Source organism: Aquila chrysaetos, chromosome W (genome assembly GCF_900496995.4).
Source record: "Aquila chrysaetos chrysaetos chromosome W, bAquChr1.4, whole genome shotgun sequence".
Taxonomy (NCBI): Eukaryota; Metazoa; Chordata; class Aves; order Accipitriformes; family Accipitridae; genus Aquila; species Aquila chrysaetos.
The window spans coordinates 3,901,565-3,928,696 of NC_054457.1; the positions used below are offsets into that span (position 1 = coordinate 3,901,565).

General features: G+C 46.6%; 1 protein-coding gene across 5 annotated transcripts in view; it reads left to right on the plus strand.

Annotated features, from left to right (window-relative positions):
* LOC121232794 (protein FAM219A-like) overlaps window positions 1-27,132 on the plus strand; it is a 177,612-nt gene that overhangs the window by 95,662 nt on the left and 54,818 nt on the right. For all 5 annotated transcript variants that reach the window (XM_041121262.1, XM_041121260.1, XM_041121259.1 and 2 more), the window contains one exon: window positions 25,149-25,248. In XM_041121262.1, coding sequence (XP_040977196.1) covers window positions 25,149-25,248 — 100 coding nt within the window. The remainder of the gene's footprint in view (window positions 1-25,148; window positions 25,249-27,132) is intronic.

Here is a 27,132-nt window from a genome sequence, read left to right on the forward strand (position 1 = left end):
TGGGGAACAGTATGGCCTGTGAGACTTCTGATTTGTTTATGTAATTTTCTGCTTAATATCAAATGCTTGCAGGAAGGGACTACTTTTCAGGACTGTAATATAGTCCTGGAACTGCAGCTCCTGACCACTTTTTTTCCCCTGCAGTGTAGTTTGAAGTGTAATATTGGTACTTATTGCTTTCTGGTGCATGCTATCAAATGTATTCAGTAGAAATGCATTTATGAAAATGCTCTTATCACAGGGGACAGAACCCTGGAGGAGGACCCAGCTCTCCTGCTCTTGTGTTGAGCAGCTTCACCTCTCTGGATCTCAGTTTTCCCAAGTATAAAATATCTGTGCAAAAACACTTTGAAAGATGAAAAGGAGGATAAAAAAGCTGAGACACAGGGAAAAGAACTTAGCATCACTGCAGGGAACACAAATGAAGTCATCTGTGCAGTGTGGTGACAGAGACAAAAAGGCAAACAGAAGTTCAGGAATATTAAAATGCAGACAAAAAGCTGTGAAGCCATTCTAGATCAATAGTACATTGCCTGGGACATTGCATGTGTTTCTGATTACTCATCCTAAAAAGGATATTATGGAATCAGGAAGAGTTTGGGGGTCTGTAACAAGAAAGAAAGAGACAGTGAAATTACTGAGATTGTTTCTTCTTGAAGAAGCAAACAGTAGGAGGCATGCTAGGAGGAGGAAAATAAACAAGGAGCTAGAAAAAGGAGAGAAGGGGTTAGTAGATACCCAAACTCCTACTTCAAAACACAAGATTTTAAGAACTTAGTGAGACTGAAAGACACCAATCCCAAAGCTGAGTCAGTGGGGTGAGGGGGAGAGGCTGGGATACAAATCCATTCCTACAGCTTATGGACCCACTGGCACAAGATACCAGTTAATGGATAAGGAGGATGCCCAGATCTACACCAGAGTAAAAATAAACAGTCTGAGAAGGAATAGACATTCATGTTTCAGCATCTCTGGCAGCCCTCTAATTACTGGAGCTTAAAAGGGAACTTTCCGAAGCGCCAGGTCATCCTGAAAGAGATTTACCTCATTTGGGGTGAATGAGTGCAGGGCTTTGGTAAGATCGAGGTAAAGATCAGGGCTGCTGCTCTGGTTTGTTATAATAGTTCCTTTGCTCTTACTTCACTGAGTGCTCCTGCTCTCCCAGCTCTTGGTGGAGAACAGCTGTATAGGCAGTGGGGTGACGCTGGCAAGGAACCTGGCAGGGTTGCAAACAGGGTTGCAAGACATGCCAGTGCACCATTAAACACCAGTGCACCGGGAGGAAAGGCTAGGCCTACTGCTACAGAAAGACATGGCAGAGCCACACACACAAGATGAAAAAAGGCATAAAACCAAAATTCCCTCTGACAACAAAAAGTCATTAATTTTGTGGGCTGCTACATGGCGTTTGGCATGACAGAGAGTGTCTGAACACTTCACAAAGTCCTTGTTCATCTCTGCAGTGCTCCTGCTAGGTGAGGGGATGGATTAGACAGCCTCACCAGATCCCCCCAGCCCTTTCAAAATCCCTTCCCTCTCCCTCATGATCTTGTAGCTGGACAGATGAGGGCTTGAGACAGAGACTGATTAAAGCCAGAATGTCATTTGGGGATTTCAGCACAACATACCTATTGCCTGATTATTTATTTTTTTTTCCCCTCCTGATTTGTAGCTTTTCACCTACTCAGAGTGCAGCTCCTGCTCATTTTGGTAGCATTTGTAAGCACTCTGCATATCACACTCCAGAGCTGTGATCCAGGAGCCCAGCAAAGGAGGGAGACCTTATTAGTGACACTTTGTGGGAAATCTGGTTTTAGAGACTGGACACATTTCACATAAGAGTGTAAAGGTCTCAGTTGTCTAGGACAGCCCCACGTTGTAGAACCACAAGATCATCTTTCCTCCTGTGCACTATGCTCCCCTGTTCCCTACGGCTTGCCAGTTTATCCTGGGTTCAGCTGGGATAGAGTTAATTCTCACAAGAAGCTGGGAGGGGACACAGCCAGGATAGCTGACCCAAACTAGCCAAGGAGATATTTGATACCATATGACATCATGCTCAGTATATAAACTGGGGGAGCTGGCCGGGGGAGGAGGGATTGCGGCTTGGGAACAGGCTGGGCATCAGGTTCCAGGTGGTGAGCAATTGCATTGTGCATCACTTGCTTCATATATTCTTTTATTAGTATTATTGTTGTTATTATTTCTTTTGTCCTTGTGTTGTCCTATTAACCTGTCCTTATCTCAACCCACCAGTTTTTACCTTTTTCTTCTGATTCTCCTCCCCATCCTACTGGGGGGGAGGAGTGAGCGAGCAGCCGCATGGTGCTTAGTTGCCAGCTGGGCCTAAACCACTACACAGCTGTATTTGAGAGCTTGGCAAACCAGCCCTACTGTTTTTTTCTAATGTCAGTTCCCTGCAGTTTTAACAGAGGAAAATGGACTATAAAGAAACCCCAGTGTGGCCTGGCACAGCAGCACCAGCATGGTTCAGGGCCCTCTTAGCACAAAGCTCTATGCCACCAGTCTTAGCTACGTTCAGGTCACAGAGACAGTTAGGTTCATAAATCCCATTGATTTCTCTTCATTATAAGAAGGCTTCTGGAGCTTCACTCAAAGGTAGTCTGGGACCAGCTGGGGGAGTAACAGCAATGGTTGGTTGTTGTATTTTGTGTGCGCAAGCCTGGAAGAGCACAGAGATGCATCGTATCGCAGATGTCTGACAGCTGTGACCTCTAGTGCTTTTAACCCTGACTACCTTTCACTGTCCCTGTCCTGTCTCTTCCTTGTCTTCTTGGATCTCGTCCTTCCAGTTCATAGCACATGATGAATGGGAGTGGCACGCGGCTGCATGATGTGTGCGCCCTGCGTTACGATGTAGCATAATCCCTTCGGAGCACCGGGGGGGTCAGCAGCATCACTGCTGGCATCATTTTCCTAGTATATAAACTGGGGGGGGAGTTGACCTGGGGGGGGGATTGCTGCTCAGGAACTAACTGGATATCAGTTGGCGAATGGTGAACAATTGCATTGTGCATCACTTGTTTTGTATATTCCAATCCTTTTATTACTATTATTGTCATTTTATTATTGTTATTATTATCATTATTATTTTCATCCTTTCCGTTCTATTAAACTGTTCTTATCTCAACCCATGACTTTTACTTTTTTTCTGATTCTCTCCCCCATCCCATTGGGTGGGGGGAAGTGAGTGAGTGGCTGTGTGGTGCTTAGTTGCTGGCTGGGGTTAAACCATGACACTAGGTTTTCCATCCCATTTCCTCATGTCCTCTCCGTGGTCACACAGGTAAAACCACAGGGTACCCCATGGTGTATACCTTCTATATTCTCTCTCTTGAGCAGAGGAACGCTCACTCCTAAATAGCTGAGATACTGGTCCGTACAGGTGGGGAGTACAACTTTTCCATCAGTTTGATCAATTTTTTGGACTTTTCAGACAGTTTTTCCACAGCTGAGATGCAGGCTCATAGGGAGGAAGAGAGATTTTCTTCGTATTGCCAGAGTCGGTGTCGTGGTTTAACCCCAGCCAGCAACCAAGCACCATGCAGCCGCTCACTCACTCCCCCCCACCCAGTGGGATGGGGGAGAAAATCGGGAAAAAGAAGCAAAACCCACGGGTTGAGATAAGAACAGTTTAATAGAACAGAAAAGAAGAAACTAATAATGATAATGATAACACTAATAAAATGACAACAGCAATAATGAAAGGATTGGAATGTACAAATGATGCGCAGTGCAATTGCTCACCACCCGCCGACCAGCACCCAGCTAGTCCCCCAGCGGCGATTCCCCGCCCCCACTTCCCAGTTCCTATACTAGATGGGACGTCACATGGTATGGAATACCCTGTTGGCCACTTTGGGTCAGCTGCCCTGGCTGTGTCCTGTCCCAACTTCTTGTGCCCCTCCAGCTTTCTTGCTGGCTGGGCATGAGAAGCTGAAAAATCCTTGACATTAGTCTAAACACTACTTAGCAACAACTGAAAACATCAGTGTTATCAACATTCTTCTCATACTGAACTCAAAACATAGCACCGTACCAGCTACTAGGAAGACAGTTAACTCTATCCCAGCTGAAACTAGGACAGTCAGCCAGCCATTTCATCCGCTGTCGGTGCCTCTTCATCTTTCCAGGTCAGTACTGCCAATGGGTTGGCATACAACAATGGTGAGCTCCGTAAAACTTCCGCCACGTGGGTCGTGTGCATTGGACTTCGTCTGGATCTCTGGGTAATTGTGCCTTGTCCAGGTCATCATAAATCATCTCTAGCATGGCTAATTCCCTCAGGTACTGGATAGCTCTCTCCATGGTGGTCCACTTGCCTGGTTGACATATAACATCTTCCTTGAAGAGGTACCTTTCCTTCACACTTGACAGGAGTCGCCTCCAGAGGCTGAGGGCTTGTGTCCCTTTTTTCAGTTGCCTCGTCAATGCCACCTTCCCTGGCAAGCGATCCCAGCTGCTTGGCTTCCTTACTCCTAATTCCAGGCTACTAGCGCCATTGTCCCAGCATCGGAGCAGCCAGGTGATAATGTGCTCACCTGGATGATGGCCAAAATCTTTTCCCATATCCCACATCTCATTCAGGGATAGGGATCGGCTGATTACCTCTGGTTCTGCCTCTTCCCCCTGTTCCCGTGATGACCCTGGTTCACTTTCATCCCTCACTAAGTGAACTGATTTTTTTTGTATATTTCTTCTTCTGTATGGGGGCAACTGAAACTGGCATAGCTTGATTCTCTGGTTCAGCTGCAGTGCCTGTCGCCGTGGCTTGAGTGGCTGCAGTGCCTGTCATGGGGGTTGGAGTGGCCACAGTGCCTGTCGCTGGGGTTGGGGTAGCCACAGTGCCTGTCGCTTCGTTGTCAGATCCAGAGACCTTCTCTTCCCCTTGAGGGACACCAGGTTCCCACCAAAGCCATTCTGTCACTCCCCCTCCTCAGCTGGACAGGGGAGAGAAAATACAACAAAGGGCTCGTAGGTCAAGATAAGGACAGGGAAACATCACTCAACCAATTACTGTCATGGGCAAAACAGACTCAACTTGGGGAAAATTAACTTAATTTATTGCCAATAAAGCAGAGTAGGGTAATGAGAAATAAAATCAAATCTCAAAACACCTTCCCTCCACCCCTCCCTTCTTCCTGGGCACAGCTTCTCTCCCGAATTCTCTACCTAACTCTCTAGTGGCGCAGGGGGACGGGGAATGGGGTTTACGGTCAGTTCATCACACGTTATTTTCTGCCGCTTCATCCTCCTCAGGGGGAGGACTCATCACACTCTTCCCCTGCTCCAGCATGGGGTCCCACCCACGGGAGACAGTCCTCCACGAACTTCTCCAATGTGGGTCCTTCCCACGGGCTGCAGTTCTTCACGAACTGCTCCAGCATGGGTCCTTTCCACGGTGTGCAGTCCTTCAGGAGCACACTGCTCCAGCGTGGGTCCCCCACGGGGTCACAAGTCCTGCCAGAAAACCTGCTCCAGCGCAGGCTTCCCATGGGGTCACAGCATCCTTTGGGCACCCACCTGCTCCGGCATGGGGTCCTCCACAGACTGCAGGTGGATATCTGCTCTATCGTGGACCTCCATGGGCTGCAGGGGGACAGCCTGCCTCACCATGGTCTTCACCACGGGCTGCAGGGGAATCTCTGCTCCGGCACCTGGAGCACCCCCTCCCCCTCCTTCTTCACTGACCTTGGTGTCTGCAGGGTTGTTTCTCTTACATGTTCTCACTCCTCTCTCCAGCTGCCATTTCTGTGTGCCCTGCAACTTTTTTTCCTTCTTAAATATGTTATCACAGAAGCGCTACCACTATCGCTATTTGGGTCAGCCTTGGTCAGTGGCAGGTCCATCTTGGAGCTGGCTGGTATTGGCTCTGTCAGAAATAGGGGAAGCTTCTAGCAGCTTCTCACAGAAGCCACCCCTGTAGCCCCCAGGCTACCAAAACCTTGCCACACAAATCCAATACAGTACTGAATAGTGTTGAACAGGGCTTGATAGGCATGGGCCAGGCCCCAGCACACGCAGTAATTTGCATCTCCCTGGAATTGTCAGGGTGACAGCATACTTGCTCCAAATGTTCTACTGTTTTTTCAGGATTCTGCACTTGTGCAGGGGTGATGTTCCAAAACACTGGAGGTGCCCACCGCCCTAGGCATTTGCCCATACTACCCCACACACCCTGCCACTCATAATTATCCAGCCTCGGGGCAGATCTCTGGGTGATCTTCTTAAATAGTTCTTTAACCCTAAACAAGACCTGAACCACATTCAGGAACATGCTAGTTCCTAGCAATAGGACCATGCTGATTTCAACATCCCCAGGATATTCAAATTTTTCAAAATTCTCAAATGCCATTGTAACTAGACTGGAGGAGAAGGAAAAGGGAGGAAAGGTGTCTCCCCCATAGATTGGCTCTCCAAGGAGGAAAGGTAAATAGTGTAATTATTAAGTTTCCCACAGATGGCTCCTGAAGTGTAGAGGTGATGACAATGCTGAGTACAAATAGCGGATTCGTCCCACGACCGATAACTTTATCATACCATAAGCCAGTGTTACATAGTACATCAAAGCAAAAACCTTAATCCACCTCCCACGGATGATAAGCAGCAGCATATGGCCTACATACAGCAAATGAGGTTGTACATAACAGAACTCTAAAAATGAGCGCCACAACTCTAAGAGCCAATAAATCAACATTGTGACCAGAGACTATTAAACTAATATAATGACTGCTTGTAATAAATTCAATTTAACACACTCTGGTCAGATCTGTCATTATCTCAACCCTTCGTGCCCCACGTTGGGCACCAAAAAGGTCTGTCGTGGTTTAAGCCCAGGCAGCAACTAAGCACTATGCAGCTGTTTGTCCCGATCCAATGTCAGGGAAGGCTTTGATATGATCCCAAGAGCGAGATTAAGACACAAATGAGCTTTTATTATCAAAAGTATCAAAAGTAGAAAATAGTAGCGATAGGATAGAATGGAAGAAAAGGCAGAAATCAAGCAAGCAGTCAGGATAGAGTTGCAAGGATAGTCACCACCACGGATCCAGCGGCGTCCCGTTGGTCCTCAATCTTTAATTATTCGGTGGTGGGAGTCCTCACGTCTTGTCTCCACGGTTTTTATAGGGCATATATCGATGATGTCACGTGCTGCAGGTTTCGTCTATCACAGGACCTTCCTGTGATCAACACCAGAAACCAGTATCTTATCAGCTCCAGCCCGGTTTCCTCCGCTGCATGCCTCAATGGCCTGGTAATTGTCCTTATGGAGAGAGGAGTGTCCTGCTTAAGCAGGCCATCTCAGAGACAAAGGGCTCTAGATAAACAGTTCACAGTTGCTTGAAATGACAGTCCATTCCCTCACACCTAACAACCTTTGAGACAAATGGCTCGAGGTAACAATTCAGTCTCTTACACCCACCCAGTGGGATGGGGGAGAGAATGGAAGAAAAAAGGTAAATCTCCTGGGTTGAGATAAGAACAGTTTAATAGGACAGAAAGGAAGAAACTAACAATGATAATAATAACAATAATAATAATAATAATAAAAGAATTGGAATATACAAAACAAGTGATGCACAATGCAATTGCTCACTACTCGCTGAATGATGCCCAGTTAGTTCCTGAGCAGCAATCCGCCCCCCAGGCAAACTGCCCCCAGTTTATATACTGAGAATGACATCACATGGTATGGAATAACCCTTTGGCCAGTTTGGGTCAGCTGTCCTGGCTGTGTCCCCTCCCAACTTCTTGTGCCCCTCCAGCCTTCTTGCTGGCTGGGCATGAGAAGCTGAAAAATCCTTGACTTAGTCTAAACACTACTTAGCAACAACTGAAAACATCAGTGTGTTATCAACATTCTTCTCATACTGAATCCAAGACATAACACTATACCAGCTACTAGAAAGACAATTAGCTATCCCAGCCAAAACCAGATCTGTTCTTCTAGGTACATCCTTCAGCCATTCCTATTCCCCTTCCTGGCTACCCATCCAGTCTGTTTCCCCCATCCCCTTCTCCAGCCAGCTCTAGTCCTCTTGGCAGACCCTGTCTTCCCTCCCTGCTCATCCCTTGCCAGTCTCCTGCCCTCATCAGGCTCAGCCTCAGACTGCAGTTGCTGAGAGGGATATCACTTAGAGGGAAGGGCTCAGAGTGACAAAATGTGTTTCCAGCACCCCACCCCAACAAGAAAAAAAGTATTTTTATATATATATATAAAAAATTATATATAGGTTTTAAATCAGGCTGAGAGAAATGTCCAGAGTGCAAAATTTCATCCCAACTTGGCAATTGAAAAAAACTGTCAAAATGCAAAGATTTGGGCAGTGATGCTCAGCGAGCAAAGCAAGCAAAACCCTCCGTGGCTCGTAGCAGTCTGCCTTCCAGCAAGGCCTTTGGGAGCCCCAACACAGGGCTTTGGGGCTGGTCCATGTCTCCACAGCAGAAGGAGCAGCAGCCCGGAGGGAGCTGGCTGGCGAGCATGTGCCTGAGCCTGTCCCAGGGAGCACTGATGCTGCGGTCACCCTTTCATCTCCCTTCCCAGCTCAACCAGGGATCTGGTTTGGCTTTTTGTGCATGCAATGAGCTCCCTCGACCTCCTGCTCCCACCTTGTGCAGTGCTTCCTCCCGTGATCTGCAATCTGCTGTGGCTCTTCGAAGGGGGGACAGGGACAGATGGCTTGATTTCAGCTGATAAAGGGGCTGCCTTCAAAGTAGAAGCGAGGCGGAAGCCGTCTGGTCTGGCCTGATATCTCTTTCTGGTGCTGTCAACAGGAGGCCGAGGAGACAAGCTGGAGCTGGATGGAGACCAGCTCCATTGCAGGGAACACGGAGGGGAAACAAATTCTCCTTTAAAAACACTCTCCTCGTGCTGTTAAATGGTGTCTGCTTGCCTTTATTTCAAACAGCTTCTGCCAAGCCCAGTTTACCTCAATATTTAAGGTATGCTCTGGTCTTTGCTCAGTCCGCTGTGCTATGTGAAAGATAACAGTGCTAAATATCTTCAGATGCTCTTGAGGGACAGAATGTGGCTGGCATTTTGTGTGCTGCTGACTTTAAGCTCAACGTGGTAAAACACTAACCATGCTTATCACTTCCCATCCGCAGCGTCTGGCAGTGCTGTGGCTGTCAGACACCTTGCTGAGCTGAGCCCCGGTGGGTGGCATGGGGCTGGCAGGCTCTCCAGGCCCTTTGCAGCGCATAAACCACAGTGCTGCAATAACTGAGGGAATCGGGAGTGAGCTTAGCAAATAGGGGAGAAGATGAGAGCTGCTACTTCTAGGAATAAAAATATTTTTTTCTTTAGGGACGTCAATTTTGCACTTTTTTTTTCAGGATCGGGAGGGGAAGAAGTGTCCCTGCCCTTTGGAGACAGAATAATTTCTAAGCCACATTTGTAAAAATCGGTGATTTCCCTTTGATGGCTCCTGTGCCTTCATCTCAGCTTCCCTGATTAGTCACATAATGAGGATATTTCTAATACAAACGTGTCAGGGGAGAATGAGAGCCAAACAGCGCTTTATCAGAGGAGAATCTGTATCCCCCTCCGGATGCTAATTAGTCATGGAGACGCAGGTGTGGGGGGTGGGGGCGAGGCGAGCTCTTATTTTAGAAGCCGAAATGATTTGTGCCCTTGCAATTTCTCGCACAGGGCTGTAAAGCTGTGCCAAGGTAGAAAGCGACTTGAGATCTCCCTTGGCTTTCGCATCCCCACCCCTCAGACGTGTTTGCCGTGCTGCTGCTCCTGCTGCTGTTTGTGGGGTTATTTCTGTCACAAGCTTGGCTAAACAGAAACTCTCTCCTTATAAATATGGAAATCTGATGATTGAGCTCTCCATCTCTTGGGACAAGTTCAAAGCGTTGCGCTAAAGAGAAAAGGGCTGCTGAGCACTCGTCTTGGTGGCTTTGTTTTCTCTACTAGTGGAGAAAAATCAGTAAGGTTTTAACGCTGGGATCCACCTTTGCAGGACGGGCAAGTGACCTCTCAGGCCATGCTTGGGGCAACGTGCTGATGACTTTGAACTGGTGTCCAAGCCTGAGCATGGTGAGGTGAGGACAAGAGCAGTCCTGCTTGCCCTGTGCTGCCCTCTCAAAGCCATTAATGTTGCCCACCAAAATCCTGGCTGAACCCATCGGCCTGGATTGTGGGGTCAGGAGGCAGCGCTGGGTGGGTACGAAAGCATGGGCTGTGGCAGAGTCCTCTGCTCCATCCAGGCTAAGCTGGTGTCCACCGCTGAGATCCCCACCTGTCTGCAGTGTGACAAATATGCTTGGGCAGCTGCTCATCTTTTGGGTTGTGTTGGAAGAGTCTATGTTTTTAGATTTGTTAAAGAGCTTTGAATGCCACTGGGCATCCATTATTATTCCTGAGAAATCTGTTGAAACCTCTGTCTTGGAGTGGTGGGCCCCCATAGTGCTCCTTCAGGGCTTTGTTTGGATCCTGGTTTACAGCCTGTCTCCTTTCCTTGGTTTTCTCTGCAACCTCCTTCCTGGGGCCAGAGGTGGCTTTGATCTTGGACAAATGCACAGGTATTTGCTCTTCCCTTAGCATCCTGACTGTTTGCATTTGCATTTGCAGCATTTCCAGATCTTCAACTTCCCTAGAAAGCAGGGTGCTGAGTCCTTGAGATTTCCATGCTGTTGACTTTAACTCTCCTGAGGCAGTTTTGGCTGAGTAGCTGAAGGCAGACGTGGCGATTCCCTGCTGAAAGCCCTCACAAGAACCCTCCGAGCCCTTGCTTGTGAGTGCAGGAGGTGTAAACTTGGAGGCGTACAAACTCAGCTTGTCTAGACAGCAAACAGCTTGCCCAGGGTGCCTTGGGTTGAAGGGTAGTAGGTCTGGCGAACGCAAAGTAGGTGTGCCATGGAGAGGGCAGCCTGTGGTTTAGACGTGAATCCAGAGGCTGAAAAAAAGTTCTGCAGTCTTCACACATCTCATTTTCATTCCAGAAATGTCTGACATCAAGCTGACACTCAGCAGGCGGCATTGTCGGTTGTGTGGGTCTTGCCGTTGACTTGAGACCTCAGTCAGAGAGCCTTCAGAGCTGGACTCCCCTGCCCTCAGAGAGAGGGGGCATTTACTAAGTGCAAGAGAAAGGCAGGATGAAGAATGATCGATGGAGGAGTGAACAGGAGGAACTATCAGACAGCTCAGAAAAGGATCTTGAAGGATTGGATTAAAGGTGCCAGGGGTATTCCAGGAGCAAAAAGCAAGACCTCATTCATCTTACATGTATAGGAGTTGAACATGTGAAAATCAGCAGCCTTTCTTAAAAAAAAGAGTCCTAACTGCTAACTGGAAAAGAACGAGTGGCCCCAGAGGTATGCTAGTAATAGCTGTGACATTGAACCACTGATTGGAGCCCTTGGTCTGTTGAAAGGTATGGATGTGGAGCTGTCCCGGCTTTTCCTGCTATTGTTCTTACAGCCAGAGGCTCTGAAAGCTTAGCAATGTCGGATTTGCCATGCTGGATGCAGTCCATGGCCTATGAAAGTGATTATCCAATCTCCAGGATGTTGAAGGGAACTTGCATCACTGGAACAGGGCTCTCCTACTGTCATTTGTTTTGTGCCTGGATATTTTTGTCAGAATATATAATCTCTGCAGTCAATATTTTTAGTGTTTCCTTCAGGCAAGCTTTGATCTCATCTTTCATGTACAGCCGGAATAGCCTAGCTGTGTGCAGAGAGAATCCGTAAACCATTCTGTATATGCCCACGACCGTGGCATTTCAGCAGTGATGGCACCACTTGTCTTGCACTTTCCCAGCCAGTTTCTCTGGGTGTTGGGGTTGTCCATGAAAAGGAAGCACAGTTCCTCTCTGCCATGTGGGAGAGTCTCTGCTTGTCTTCATTTCAGGTGGAAAACTCAACTCTCTCTTTGAAAATAGACTTTTCCTCTTTGTGATGCTCCTTTAAAGCTTTGAAGGAGTAAAGATGGGACACACCTTTGAAAGAAGTTCTAAACACTAACCCACGAGCATGAATTCAGACACTACAAGATCCTGCTGTGGTCCCTTATGAGCAGCACTAGGGATGTGCAGAGCACTGCAATTTTCTATAGGATGCAGCTACAGCATGTAGCCAAGAGCCCAGGCTCCTGTTCCTGCCTCCGTCCTCCAAACACACTGTGACCTTGGCTCTGACACGTGTCTCAATTTTTAATCATTTTGAGGATATCCTCCCTCATGAGTTGAGGTTTAAAGAGCAGTTGTAAAGTTGTTTGAGGGGTTTTGAGATCCTGGTTTGGCCAGATGCCGGTTGCTAAACTGATTCTTACAACAGCTACCAAGGATTTGTGATGCTTTATTGCCTTAAATACTCATATGTCTCATGTTGCACCTCAGAGCTGTGTGTACAAAAGGAAAGGTGTAATGTCCTCATGTATATATCCTTTACAAGGAAGGAAATGTTTTGGCATTAGAGCATCCTGAAAACATACCTCAGTTAATAGCTGGTTTATAAATAGCTATTGCATGCCAGCTGCTTGGCAAGTGCTGCAAACAGTGGGGAGTGCAGTGTGGCATTTCTCTAATTTGCAATGTTAATGATCCAATTTAAGTCATGTAAAGTTAGCACAAAATACCAAACCTATAAAGGCATGTGATAATAGTGATGGCCAGTGGTTATGTGTGTGAGAAGAGCCTGAAGGGAAATATGATGTTAAATATACTCTATCACGATCGAAAGGAAAGGACCAGGGGCTGCTTGTGCTGCTGGTTTCTCAGAGGGAAATCTTAACAGAAATCATGTAATTACTCCCATTTTTCTTTGTGGGATAATTGCTGGAGGTGACTCATTGATATGTCCTCCTCTTAAGGGAAGGTAAACCTCCAGGGTGGAATGCAGTGGATATGCAAGAAATCTGTTCCATAATAATTCCCTAAGAGACATAACCTGCAACCTTAGATGTTAGCAACACCAGGGGAGCTTGGTATGCTGACTCTAAGAGAAACAACACGGAGGGTGGAGCGGAGTGGAGACACCATGGCCAGGCTCTGTGATATCACCGCAGGGATGGGGAACTGGAACTACTGGAACAAGAATGGTAGGTCCCTGCATTGAGTCCACTGAAGCAAGGAAGTGAAACAATGGGGTTCTGTCAATGCTATGGCCTTACTTCTGATTTATATCATAAGTGCTCAGTTCTGGAGTAGTGACATGCAAAATCATGTCCTCTGGGTGAACTTTGCTCATTATAATACCAAAACACACCTCCATCCCAAAAGCTACCTGCCTCCAAGGTGTGACCACCCCTCACTGAGCATGCGCTCTGAATTTTTTTCTAGCATATACCTTTAAAAGTAAAGCGAGGAGATTTTACACCAATCATAATAAAGATATGTATGACTAGAGTCACTCAAGCTCCACCTAAAAATAAGAAAATAGTATAAAAGGGATTAAGAGAGGAGGAACGCTAGGGAAGATACCATCGTAGACAAGTCGGGAGGACATTGCTGACTTCTGGGATCAGTTGACGGGCTGAACCTCTCTTCCCCGCCATAGGGATGCCTATTGGGTAAGATTCGAACCCTCGGTTATACCGAGTGCTTCTCCGGGAAACTTAGAAATCTCTATAGAGTTTTTTCCATAATTTAGTGTGCTTGTAGTCGACTGTATTATTATTTGCATGTGCTTTTCAGACAGTGTATTTATCACCGACAATCCAAAAGAACCTGTACTCCTGTTGCTTTAATAAACTGTACCGTTCATTAATCTAGCTGTGATAGTTCGTTGAACACGACCAAACTCCTTAAGTCTGGCTGTTCTAGTTCGTTGAATGTGACTAAGTTGAAAGTACGGTGCGCTATTAGTGCGCTATTAGTGCATCCGTAATTGTGATAATTCAATATATTGAACGCGACCGGACTTATAGTGCTGAATTGGGCTCAGAATCTAAGCCTAGCCACCCCCAGCCCTTCTGATATCTGAGGATAAGCTGGAATGCAAGGGGGTTTATTTTCTGCCAAACTTCTTTATGCCTTAACGCAACATTCTTCCTTGGCCCTCAGTTGCTTTCCCAAAGTATTTGGTCTACTTACCGAGTTGGTGCTTCCTCTGTTACCGTAGACTCCCAGGATTAGTCATACATTATCATCTAAAAAAAGGGACTTTCTTCCCTGTGCTGCAAATGCCATTTTTGATTAGGAAAACAGACCTCTGAAGTGTCTTGGTCCCTTTCCACAGCTTACACCTTTCTGTTTGCTGCATTTTGTTCAGCATGAATGTGGCAGTCGGGCAGACCCTTCGCGGCTGGGGCTCCAAGGGAGTGTTTCAGCACAAGCACTGCAGCACACGAAGGCAGACTGGCACTTCTCTTCTGCCCCCATTTGAAACAAAGCAAAGATCCAAATTCCTTGTTATCTGCCAGTGAGTTGAGCTACACCGACTGCAGGTGTACACAATAGAAAGTCATCTCAGTGCTGTTCTGGTTCAATTTAACTAATAAGACTTGAGGTTTTAATCGTGCAGCAATATTAACACTGCTGGTTTTTCAATTGCTGAAAAAAATGGCTTCAAATACTGGTTTGTCTTACAATTATAAATGAATTGGGTTCAAAATCTGGATCCTATAGTGGATATTGCAGGCCTAATTTGTTACTGTTAAATAAGATCTGTTCAGCATTTGCTCAGAAAAGAAAAACAGCCATGTTGTAGCTGGTACATTGGCAGAGCTAGTAGAAAGTCAATAAGCAGTTGTTGTTTATTGCTTTTTTGGAACTGAGTCAGTAGCTATCGGAGTGTATTTCAGTGCATCAGTCACTGTGTCACCAAAATGCCATTTATTTTCACTTTGGTACGGGGTGGCAATGCTGAGATGAATGGTTAGTGCTTTGGATCCAGCAGCTTGCACATGTTGATGAAAAGTGCTGACCACATCTTCCTGGGGAGCCTTCTGCTCTGGTCACCATATGATTCTGGAGTTCCTTCAACATGTGAGACTTAGAAAAAAGATGTTTTTCTTCAGCTCACCCAGAGAGAAGGTGAAGGACAGCCATGGTCCTTGGAAGTGGGTAAGGGAGTTTGGAGAACCTCTCGTTCCTGGGATAAACTGGTGTTCTGCCTAAATGAGTCTGGCTTAGAAGCAGGATCCTCTCTTATTAGGACATATGGGGAGAGGGACCTAAAAAGATCAGGGATCTTATCAGCTTGCACCAAATCCAGATCAGGCTGCCCCAAAACTGGATCAGCTCTGTTGACTTTCTGTGTGACTGTATTGGGTTTGCGTGACAAGGTTTTGGTAGCGGGGGGGGGGGGGGGGTTACAGGGGTGGCTTCTGTGAGAAGATGCCAGAAGCTTCCCCTATGTCCAATAGAGCCAATGCCAGCTGGCTCCAAGACGGACCTGCCGCTGGCCAAGGCCGAGCCAATCAGCGGCAGCGGTAGAGCCTCTGTGATAACATATTTAAGAAGGGGGAAAAAACTGCACAACAGAAACTGCAGCTGGAGAGAGAGGAGTGAGAATATGTGAGAGAAACAACTCTGCAGACACCAAGGTCAGTGAAGAAGGAGGGGGAGGAGGTGCTCCAGGCGCCGGAGCAGAGATTCCCCTGCAGCCCGTGCTGAAGACCATGGTGAGGCAGGTTGTCCCCCTGCAGCCCATGGAGGTCCACGGTGGAGCAGATATTCACCTGCAGTCTGTGGAGGACCCCACGCCGGAGCAGGTGGATGCCCGAAGGAGGCTATGACCCCGTGGGAAGCCTGCACTGGAGCAGGCTCCTGGCAGGACTTGTGACCCTGCGGGAGACCCACGCTGGAGCAGTCTGTTCCTGGACTGCACTCCGTGGAAGGGACCCACGCTGGAGCAGTTCATGAAGAACTGTAGCCCGTGGGAAGGACTCACGTTGGAGAAGTTTGTGGAGAACTGTCTCCCTTGGGAGGGACCCCATGCTGGAGCAGGGGAAGAGTGCGAGGAGTCCTCCCCCTGAGGAGGAAGGAGCGGCAGAGACAACATGTGGTGAACTGACTGCAACCCCCATTCCCCCTCCCCCTGTGCCGCTCGGGGGGAAGAGGAGGTAGAGAAAATCGGGAGTGAAGTTAAGCCCAGGAAGAAGGGAGGGGTGGGGGGAAGGTGTTTTAAGATTTGGTTTTGTTTCTCATTATCCTACTCTGGTTTGATTAGTAATAAATGAAACTAATTTCCCCAAGTCGAGTCTGTTTTGCCCGTGACGGTAATTGGTGAATGATCTCTCCCTGTCCTTATCTTGACCCACAAGCTTTTCATTATATTTTCTCTCCCCTGTCCAGCTGAGGAGGGGGTGAGTGATAGAGCAGCTTTGGTGGGCACCTGGCATCCAGCCAGGGTCAACTCAGCACAGTGACAAATCAGTTTCTAACCCAGTCTGAAAATCCTCCAGCAACAGCAATTCCATAAGTTCATCAGGCGAATGCACAGCTCCTTAGCCTTACCTCTATAGTTTTCCCTGATATTTCCTTGCAACCCTGCTGCAATTTAAGGTAATCGTTTCTTCTTCTGGTGATCAGAAACATGGAAAAAAAAAATTATTCCCTTTTTCTCTTTGGCAGCCCTTTATCTGAAGACAGCTATTATATCCCTCCTTAGTGGTCCCCTTTCTTCTCTGAACAACCCCATTCTTCCAGTGTTCCTGTAGCTTCTAGCTCTTATCTGTAGGACTGCTGAGGGGATTACATCTTCCTTAAAATAATGGGCTCCAAAACTGAATGTTTAAGCTAGAGCCTGAGGGATGCGGAGGAGAGCATGAGAGAGTCTTTTGTGAGGTTTGCAGGTTCCATTCCTGCTGTACATGTGACACTTTCCTTTCTCTTGCCAAACATGCCATTACTTACCATTGTTCAGCTATATGATGGATGCTGTTTCTCACATAGATAGACAGACTACGCACATCTTGATTCCCAGTAGTTTTTTTAAGCACTCTATGTTTATAGATATTTTATCTCTATATTGTAGTGGTACCTAGAGGCTGCAGAGGTCTGTTGTCCAAAACATTGTGAGATTGTGTTTTTACACACCCACCTGTGCACATCAGAGTCCCCTCCGGAGAAGCCTACCACCTACAGCTGCATTTCTCAGGATAACCTAGTGCAGTACTGCTTGAGGCAGAGTGAATCTGCAAACAGCATATAATTTTCTGTTCCCAGGACAGAGAGACTGAAGGCATAAATATTTATTAGCAGGAACAATGTTCTAGCCTGAGAGTCTGGGATGAGAACACAGGAATGATAGAAACTTCTTGGTGACCTCAATGTACCCCCTGTATTTGGGGTGCATGTGGTTTCTCACTTGTTTTTCTGCTCACTAAGTCAGTCTCTCATGCACAGAACATCTGTTGAATTTTCAAACTCATTGTTTGATGTGGAAAAGAAGCAAAACACTTGGGCTTGTCCTTTCTTGTTAGCATTTGTTTGCAGCATGTGATCCACATGGGCAGCTTCAGAAAGCAGGAGTCTGCTGGGCTGCAAGCGCTCACTGTAGGCTGTCACACACGTGTTGGTACTGAGAATTCCAGCATCTTTAAGTTAGGCCGAAGACAGCAAGCACATCATTGGTTGGTACTTGGGAGAGACAAAGGTAGCTGGATGATATTCCTGAACAGTCAGCTCATAATGATTCAGCTGATGATGATCAGACCAAAGCCTCTGAACTTTGGAGAGAAGTAGTGGGTAAAGCTCTGTATATTGGGTCTTTCCTTCAGATTGGACAGTAAGGGCAATCTTCCTCCTCTGCTTTATCAAAAAGCAGAGCTGCTTTAATGATCATAGAATTTCCCACAGACAGCAGAGTGGAGAATATTTTCTTAGGGCTGTAAAAATGACTGATTTTTAGCATTGGGAAAGGTGGGTAGATAGAGACATCTCAGTTCCCAGCTATGTTTTTAAGGGGCAGCTGAAGGCCACAGAAACTGCATGTGCCCATTCCCTTCCACATGCACTGGGGTCCCAGAGGAGTTACGGGGTGGAAAGCAGAGGCTTGTTAAGCTTGCAAGATGTCAGAGGTGTTGACTGTGAAGGAAGGTAAAGGAAGCTGCATTTTCCAAGGTGCTACGAGGGTGTGTTTGTACCCAGCACCCAGCTCCATTGCTCAGGGTGTAACTGCACAGTTTGCTAGCTGTTTGGGGCTATTTCCCACCATAGTGAGTGTGGGCTGGTGCATTATGGCAGATCTTGTGTTTCTTGCTAAGTACTGCAAAAAGGAAAGGGGGAATTTTCTCTTTTTTTTTAAACAGAGAAAGACTAAAAACCCTACTGAGCATGTCACATTCCTTAAACCCCTGATTTCAGTTTAAAGTGGTTTCAGCTTCTCTCTGTGCCCCTGCATACTGAGGATTCACAGCACTCCTGCTCCATGAAGGTTCACTGGAACTAATTTCTGATGTTCACAAATGGCACATTGTACACACTGTAGGACACAGCTGTACCTAGCAGGAGGGCAGAGTTTTCAAGGTCCATTGTGTCAAGCCTATAGAAAAAAACAAACTAATAAGGAACCACACCACCATTTGAATGCTGTGGTTGCCCATGCACAATTAAGCTCTGAGCATGTGGGGAGAAAACTTCGATTAAACTCTGGCCTCAGCCAAACATTCACACAGTGGCCTGATTGAATGTATTTTTTCCCTAGGAATGAAGACATAAGGAGGCCTCAGGAACAAAAAAAAAAAAAACCTTAAATGCATTAAATTCCCAGAGCCATTTGGAGCCCCTGCAGCCACATCTTGGCACTTGCCTTTTGATTGGGAGTGTTGTGTTCCCCTCCCAGTGAGCAGAGAGAAATCACAGACTACTTACTATCCATTCCTGCTCTTTCACATGGGTACAAATGATGTCGCAACAAAAAGTCTGAGGTCAATCAAAAGAGACTTCAGAGCCCTGGGAAGAATGCTAAAAAATTCGGGAGCACAGTTAGCGTTTTCCTCAATCCTCCCAGTAATGGGGGGAGACTTTGGAAGAAACAGGCAAGCCCAGGACATCAATACCTGGCTCAAGGACTGGTGCCTCTGCCAAAACTTTTGGTTTTTAAATCATGGAAGAGCCTTCAAGGCACAAGGTATGATGAGGCCTGATGGGATCCACCTGTCCCGATGGGGAAAACACATCTTTGGGCATAAACTGGCAGGACTGATCAAGAGAGCGCTTTAAACTAGAATCAATAGGGGAAGGGGATACCAACAGGATTGCAGTAGGTAAGCCAAGGGTTGGCATGGTATCACCTGAGGGTGGCAATGCTAGTGGGAGCATTTACGCTGCTCCTGGGAGCACGGAGGGCTTAGGGGCACATCTGAAATGCTTGTACACCAATGCATGCAGTATGAGAAACAAACAGGATGAACTGGAAGTGTTGGTCGGCTCCCAGAGCTACGATATCATTGGTATTAGTGAGCCTTGGTAGAATGAGTCCCATGACTGGAGTGCTGGGATGGAGGGCTACAGGCTGTTCAGGGGGGATAGGCAGGGCAGGTGAGGTGGAGGTGTCACACTCTGTATGTAAGGGAGAGGTGTGACTGTACAGCCCTTACAGTTATGGATGATGTGGTTGAGAGCCTCTGACTGAGGATTAGGGGGATGGAAAACGAAGCAGCTGTCATAGTGAGTGTCTACTATTGATCGCCCAGCCAGGATGTTAGCACTGATGAGTTATTCTATAGGCAATTAGGAGAAATCTCTGGATCGGTAGCCCTTGTCCTTATGGGAGATTTCAACTTCCCAGGCGTCAACTGGGAATATCATACTGCTGTGATGAGCAGGTCTTGGAAATTCCTGAAGTTTGTGGAAGATAGATAACTTCTTGTCACAGGTACTCAGTGAGCCAACTAGGAAAGATGCCCTCTGTCCTGGTTTTGGCTGGGATAGAGTTAATTTTCTTTCTAGTAGCTGGTATAGTGCTATGTCTTGGATTCAGTATGAGAAGAATGTTGATAACACACTGATGTTTTCAGTTGTTGCTAAGTAGTGTTTAGACTAAGTCAAGGGTTTTTCAGCTTCTCATGCCCAGCCAGCAAGAAGGCTGGAGGGGCACAAGAAGTTGGGAGGGGACACAGCCAGGGCAGCTGACCCAAACTGGCCAAAGGGTTATTCCATACCATGTGATGTCATTCTCAATATATAAACTGGGGGGAGTTTGCCTGGCGGGGGGATCACTGCTCGGGAACTAACTGGGCATCATTCAGCGAGTAGTGAGCAATTGCATTGTGCATCACTTGTTTTGTATATTCCAATCCTTTTATTATTATTGTTATTATTATCATTGTTAGTTTCTTCCTTTCTGTCCTATTAAACTGTTCTTATCTCAACCCACGAGTTTTACCTTTTTCCTTCCAATTCTCTCCCCCATCCCACTGGGTGTGGAGGGAGAGAGTGAACGGCTGCATGGTGCTTGGTTACTGGCTGGGGTTAAACCATGACACCCTCCTAGACTTGTCATTTGTGAATAGAGAAGGACTCATGGGGGATGTAATGGTAGGTGGCTGTCTTGGCCACAGTGATCATGAAATGGTTGAGTTTAAAATTTTCAGTGTAATGAGAAAAAAGGTCAGCAGAGTTGCTACCCTGGACTTCAGGAGAGCAAACTTTAAGCTATTCAGGGAGCTAGTTAGCAGTATCCCCTGGGAATCTGCTTTTGAGGGCTTAGGGGTCCATGAGTGCTGGTCAGTCTTTAAGAACCACCTTTTAGAAGCACGGGAGCAGGCAATTCCACTGTGTCCTAAATCAAGCAAGTGTGGCAGAAGACCAGCTTGGCTGAACAGGGAACTCCTCGTGGAGCTCAAGAGGAAAAAGAAATTGTATGATCTCTGGAAGCGAGGTCAGGCTTTGCAGGAAGATTATAGAGCCGTGGTTCATCTATGCAGGGAGAAGACATGAAAGGCCAAAGCTCAACTAGAGTTGAAACTGGCCAGTGCTGTGTCAGACAACAAGAAATACTTTTTTAAGTATGTTAATAGCAAGAGGAGATCTAAAGAAAACATTGGACCGATACTTGTTGAAGATGGTCACCTGACAAATAGGGATGAAGAAAAAGTGGAGGCATTCAATTGCTTTTTTTTTGCCTCAGTCTTTAATAATACTGATAGACCTTGGGCTGCCCAGTCCCCTGAGTCAGAGGACCACGAGTGTGGGAACAGTGGTTTTTCTATTTGTGGACACTGAAATTGTAAGGGATCAGTTGAATGTTCACAAGTCCATGGGGCCTGATGGGATTCACCCCAGAGTACTGAAGGAGCTAGTGGATGTTATGGCAGGATCCCTCTCGATCATCTACCAAAGGTCCTGGGAGTCTGGGAAGGTCCCTGCTGACTGGAAGCTAGCCAATGTTATTCCAATTTACAAAAAGGGTGTGAGGGAAGACCCAGGGAACTACAGACCTGTTAGTCTAACCTCAGTTCCTCAAAAAATTATGGGGAAGATTATACTGAGTACTACTGAAAGGCATTTAAAGAATGATGCAATCATCAGGCACAGTCAACTTGGGTTCACAACAGGGAAAGTCCTGTTTAACTAATTTGATATCCTTCTATGATAAGGTCACTTGCCTAGTGCATGAAGGGAAGGCAGTGGATGTAGTTTTTCTGGATTTTAGTAAGGCTTTTGATACTGTTCCTCACAGCATCCTTCTGGACAAGTTGTCCAACTGTGAGATGAGCAGGTTCACAGTGCGCTGAGTGAAGATCTGGCTGAAGGGCAGGGCTCAAAGGGTTGTAGTGAATGGGGCTACATCTGGCTGGCGAACGGTCACCAGCAGTGTTCCTCAGGGCTCAATCCTCGGGCCAGTTCTCTTTAATATTTTTATCAATGATCTGGATGCAGGAGTTGAATGCACCATTAGCAAGTTTGCTGAGGATACCAAACTGGGAGGTGCTGCTGACTCTCTTGAGGGACAAGAGGCCTTGCAGAGGGATCTAGATAGATTGGAGCATTGGGCAATGATTAATGGGATGAAATTTAACAAGTCAAAATGCCGGATTCTGCACCTAGGACAGAGTAATACTGGATACCAGTATAAATTAGGAGAGGAGTGGCTGAAGAGCAGCCCTGCAGAAAGGGATCTGGGGGTGCTGGTCAACAGCAGGCTCAATATGAGTCAGCAGTGTGCCCTGGCAGCCAAGAGGGCAAACCGCATCCTGGGATGCATCAAACACAGTATAACCAGCCACTCAAAAGAGGTGATCATCCTGCTGTATTTAGCGTTGGTGCAGCCTCACCTTGAGTATTGTGTGCAGTTCTGGGCCCCACAATTTAAGAAGGATGTTAAGGTTCTTGAATGCGTCCAGAGGAGGGTAACAAAGCTGGTGAAAGGGCTGGAAGGAATGTCCTATGAGGACCGGCTAAGGACTCTGGGTTTGTCTAGTTTGGAGAGAAGGAGGCTGAGGGGTGACCTCATTGCTCTCTGCAGCGTCCTGAGGAGGGGCAGTGGAGAGGGAGGTGCTGATCTCTTCTCCCTGAGATCCAGTGACAGGACGTGTGGGAATGGTTCAAAGCTGCGTCAGGGGAGGTTCAGACTTGACATTAGGAAGCATTTCTTTACCGAGAGGGTGGTCAAACACTGGAACAGGCTTCCTAGAGAGGTGGTCAATGCCCTGTGCCTGTCAGTGTTTAAGAGGCATTTGGACAATGCCCTTAATAACATGCTTTAACTTTTGGTCAGCCCTGAATTGGTCAGGCAGTTGGACTAGATGATCATTGTAGGTCCCTTCTAACTGAAATAGTCCTATTCTGTTCTCTTCTATTCTATTCTCATCATCTGGCCTGGGACTGGTCACACCATGTAGCTGAGATTTTGACGTTGGGGTCAGAGCTGAATGCATCGGTCTAGGGAAGCTTGTAAAAAAGGACAAAATTGCCAAGTGAATTCCAATAGCGAAAGCCCATGGTGAATCTCAGTGTATTCGTAGGCATTCACAAGCAAAAGGCTAATTAGTCAAGTAAATGTTTTTCTGGGTGGATGAGCTATAGAGAGAGAAATGCACCCATTCAGTATGCACAGAAGCAAAGTGTATTTGTGCAAAGAGGCAACTCCAGCTGAGCTGCCATGGGAATGCTGTCTTCTCGCAGCTGGAGTTTGTTACTATGGAGTCCTGTGGATTGCTGCAGAATGTATATGAAGTGATGGATGGGAAATATGACAGTGCCTTGATGCTCCTGGGCCAGGGATAGATACATGCTGGCACTGGGGATGCTGTCTCTGGCCCATCTCGGTTTTCTTTTGGTTCCATTTTACTCTTTGGAGGGAGCGGGCCTGGCCCATGCACGCAGTGGTCGTTGCCCAGACTCTGCTGGTGCTTTGTGATCCCTCTGTGCTAGTCATGAGTCTGTTGTGCGGTGGTAACATGTTCAAACCCCTGTGGGTCTGCTGTAGAGGTGCAGTGCTGCTGAGGCAGAAAAGCATCATTCCAAACCTTGGAGATGAATTCCTGGTGTGGACTGGCATTGTTATGGACTCTGCTGGTGTGTCCTTCATCATCCCCACCTCCCGTGGCAGGGGTGCAGTCTCCACCAGTTGCCAGGCCTTCTCTGTAGTCAGTAAGGGGAAAGGAAGACTCATCTCCAGGGATGGACTCGTCTCCTTTTAAGATGAGTGTCTAAGACAGGATGGAATGAATCACTCTTTGAAAATCATCTTTCTCTTCTCTGGTGGTCTAGGAAGCCTTTTCTATTTGTTTGGTCTAGAGCCCAGCTTTGAGGTTGCTCTAGCTGAGTCCTCTGGTCCAGGACCAGAGTCCAGATCCTCAAAGGCACCTCAGAACATTTCTCTCCTGCTGCTGTTCATGCAAATGGATGTCTAATGTCACTGGCAGGTTACCCACAAGGAGAAGCTACTGTCAGCACATCAGCTTCCAAGAAAATTAGGGGCTGGTTTTGATTTAAAGAGTTTAAGTATAATTTTAACAGTTTGAACCTGAGCTAGTCCAGGTGGCCAGGCCCTTTCCCTGCCATGTGAACTTCTGGCTGTGGGTTCCTTCCACATGGGAGCTCATGTGTTCAAGTGCTGGACTGCACCAGCACAGGAGGCAGTATCTGGCCATCACACCATGTCCTTTACCATAACATGTCTACTCCCATGCCTTCCTGCAGCCAGCAGATTGGGGCTCCAAGGACTTGGTTGTGTTCAGTAGCACTAGGAAGCATCCAGCTCTTGGAGTCATGCTCTTTAAAAATGGCTGCATCCTGCCTTTTCCCAGACTGTCAGAGAAAAGGTTCTCATCTGGGAAGCCTGGACCCAGGTGGTGGCCTGCCACTTACCACCTTACATATCCCATATATATATATATATATATATGCATGTTCAATTTAGTTTCTAGCTTCTATGTGGGAAGAAGTGAACGTGTTTGAAAACCAATTTTAATTTTCACTATGGTGCCAAACAGAGACAGTTCCAACAGGTTTGAAGTTTGCCATGAAAGGATTTTAAATATTTTCATCAGTGCTGGAGCTGCCTGAATTGGTAGTTTGTCTATCTGAATCCTTTGATGCGCTGTACCAGAGTACAACACTACCTGGATTAGCTTGTCTGCAAGTGGGCATGATGGGGCGGACTCCGTGTTTGGGGAGCTTTGGTTTTCGGGGGGATTTCAGTGACAGTGAAAAGTGCTGTGCTGACAGATACTGAAATAATTAAATCTTTCCAGTTAGCTACAAAATAGGTCCAGATTGGGAAGTACAGACTTCATTCCTCTCCAAGAGGGATCGGAGATTAAATTCTCCTACTCATTCAGTCCTCATTTCTTCTGAGCTGGACTTTCACACAGCTGGTCATGAGCTTTTTAGTTTTAATCATGAGGTTGACTGGTCCACTTGGAACTCAGCTGAAATTGTAAATGCATTTCATACAACACTCCGAAGAGTCATCATGTGAAAATGGTTTTGGACTACTGCCAGCCCAGGCTGAATTTGAACTGGTGACCCATCTTCCATATATTCCCAGTATCATCCATCATATGAGTCAGATGTTGAAATCTGGTGTTTCCAGAGGTATAGCGTACTAAATGTGCTTCCAAAGTTCTGTGTTTTGCCCCTAGGTTTCAGCCATTCAAAACACCAGCATGTTCTCTGTTCCCTCTGAATGCGGGTGGGAATGGTCTCACCTAACAGTTAGAGAAGAGACTGCATAACTTTTAGCTAAACCATTCTGTTTTGTTTCATTTTCTTTCTTAACAGGATCCAACAGCTGCATCTGTTTCGGACAGAGATTGTGATACGAGAGAGGGAGAGACTGTAGCCGTGAACTATAAGCCATCCCCACTTCAAGTGAAATTAGGTGAGTCTTTGATGATGGAGAGTAAAAAGGCTGAATCCAAGGTCTGACATATGGTGAGGTGCTCATGGGATCATATGCAGTTCTCCATGCCTGTAGCTGAGCATGCTAGCTCAGCTCAGACAACTCACAGAGCAGTTTATCAGTGCGATTCTGCTGCTCAAGGAACTGACCTACAAACATGCAAGGACCCTTTATCTTGGGCTGCGGTAGAGGAAGGAAGCTATGCCTTGAAAGGAAGGCATAGCTTTTTAAATCTACAGATTTTTATCAAGCTAAGATCAAGGCATGGCCAGAAAAAGAATGAAGATAATATAGAGGTACTGTAAAAAGAAGAGAAGATAGGATAACTGCAAGCAAAAGGGAAAGGATCAGAGACTTGGACTACTAGGAAAAGATAGAGCTGTGTGTTACTGTGAGGTGGAGGGTTTGTAGGTTTGTAAAGGTTCACATAGAAATACTCGTGCTATTTCTGAGCAATATTTTTGAAGTTCTGGAAGCAGAATCATCATATTAGCACAACACTCTGTGCTAATAAAAAATGGGAATCTAAGTCTGGAAAATTTCCCATAGGAGCAGGAAGCAGTCCCCTGGTTGTCCTTCACATCAGAACAAATAACATTGACAGGATGCTGCTGGAGCTGGTTGAGGTTGACCTGTTGGAGCGGGTCCAGAGGAGGGCCACAAAAATGGTCAGAAGGATGGAACACCTCTCCTATGAAGAAAGGCTGAGAGAGTTGGGGTTGTTTAGCTTGGAGAAGAGAAGGCTCCAGGGAGACCTTATTGCAGCCTTTCAATATTTAAAGGGGGCTTATAAGAAAGATGGGGACAGACTTTTTAATAGGGCCTGTAGCGACAGGACAAGGGGTAACAATTTTAAACTAAAAGAGGGTAGATTCAGACTAGATATAAGGAAGAATTTTTTTTACGATGAGGGTGGTGAGATACTGGAACAGGTTGCCCAGAGAGGTTGTAGATGCCCCATCCCTGGAAACATTCAAGGTCAGGTTGGACAGGGCTCTGAGCAACCTGATCTAGTTGAAGATGTCCCTGCTCATGGCAGGGTGGTTGGACTAGATGACCTTTAAAGGTCCCTTCCAACCCAAGCCTTTCTATGATTCTATGCCATTCTGGGGAAAGCTCTGAAAGAAATGGGTGCCCAGATGTTCAGTGGAATAGCTCTGGCCCCTACCAAATGAGTGACAGGGAAGGTCAGCAAACAGCTAAGGTTTGAAGAAGATTTGCGGAAGTTTGGGCATTGGTGTATGATTATGAAGAGATGTTCTCTGATAGATAGGTTTTACCCAAGGACCTGCATTACTACTGCAAACACTGGTGTTGGCCTCATTTATAAGAGAAACCTTAAAGAAACACCAGGAAAAGGCTGGGAAGCGCTTGTGCAGTCTCAAGGCTCTGCCTGAGTACATGATAAACTGAATAATCAGACAAATCTGGTCATGGCAGTGCAGAAAGGAATGTCACAGAGTAGACCCATGGACAGCAAAGGAAAAGAAAGTGGTTGAATAGACAAGACCTCGCTGAAAGAGTGACTAGGGAGGAAAAGACAGAAAGTTAGATATGCAAATGTAGCAAGATTATGCAGCAAAGTGGAAGACCTTGAGCTACTGATACAGGATATGAGCAAGTGCATTGGGACAGTACATCTGTCTTGCAATCGCAGTCATGAGCACTCTAAAACCAGTGGCTGCTTTTCAGGAAAAGGCAGGGAGCAGCAGTATGTGTTAATGATAGCACAATTCACAGTTTAGTAAAAGGTTATCACTGCCAGCATGCCATATGCCACCAAGATCCTTTTTCACTGCCAAGAGAATTCTGTAATGTTATTAGAGAGATAATTACTACTGCAATAGTTGTTTTGGATAATTT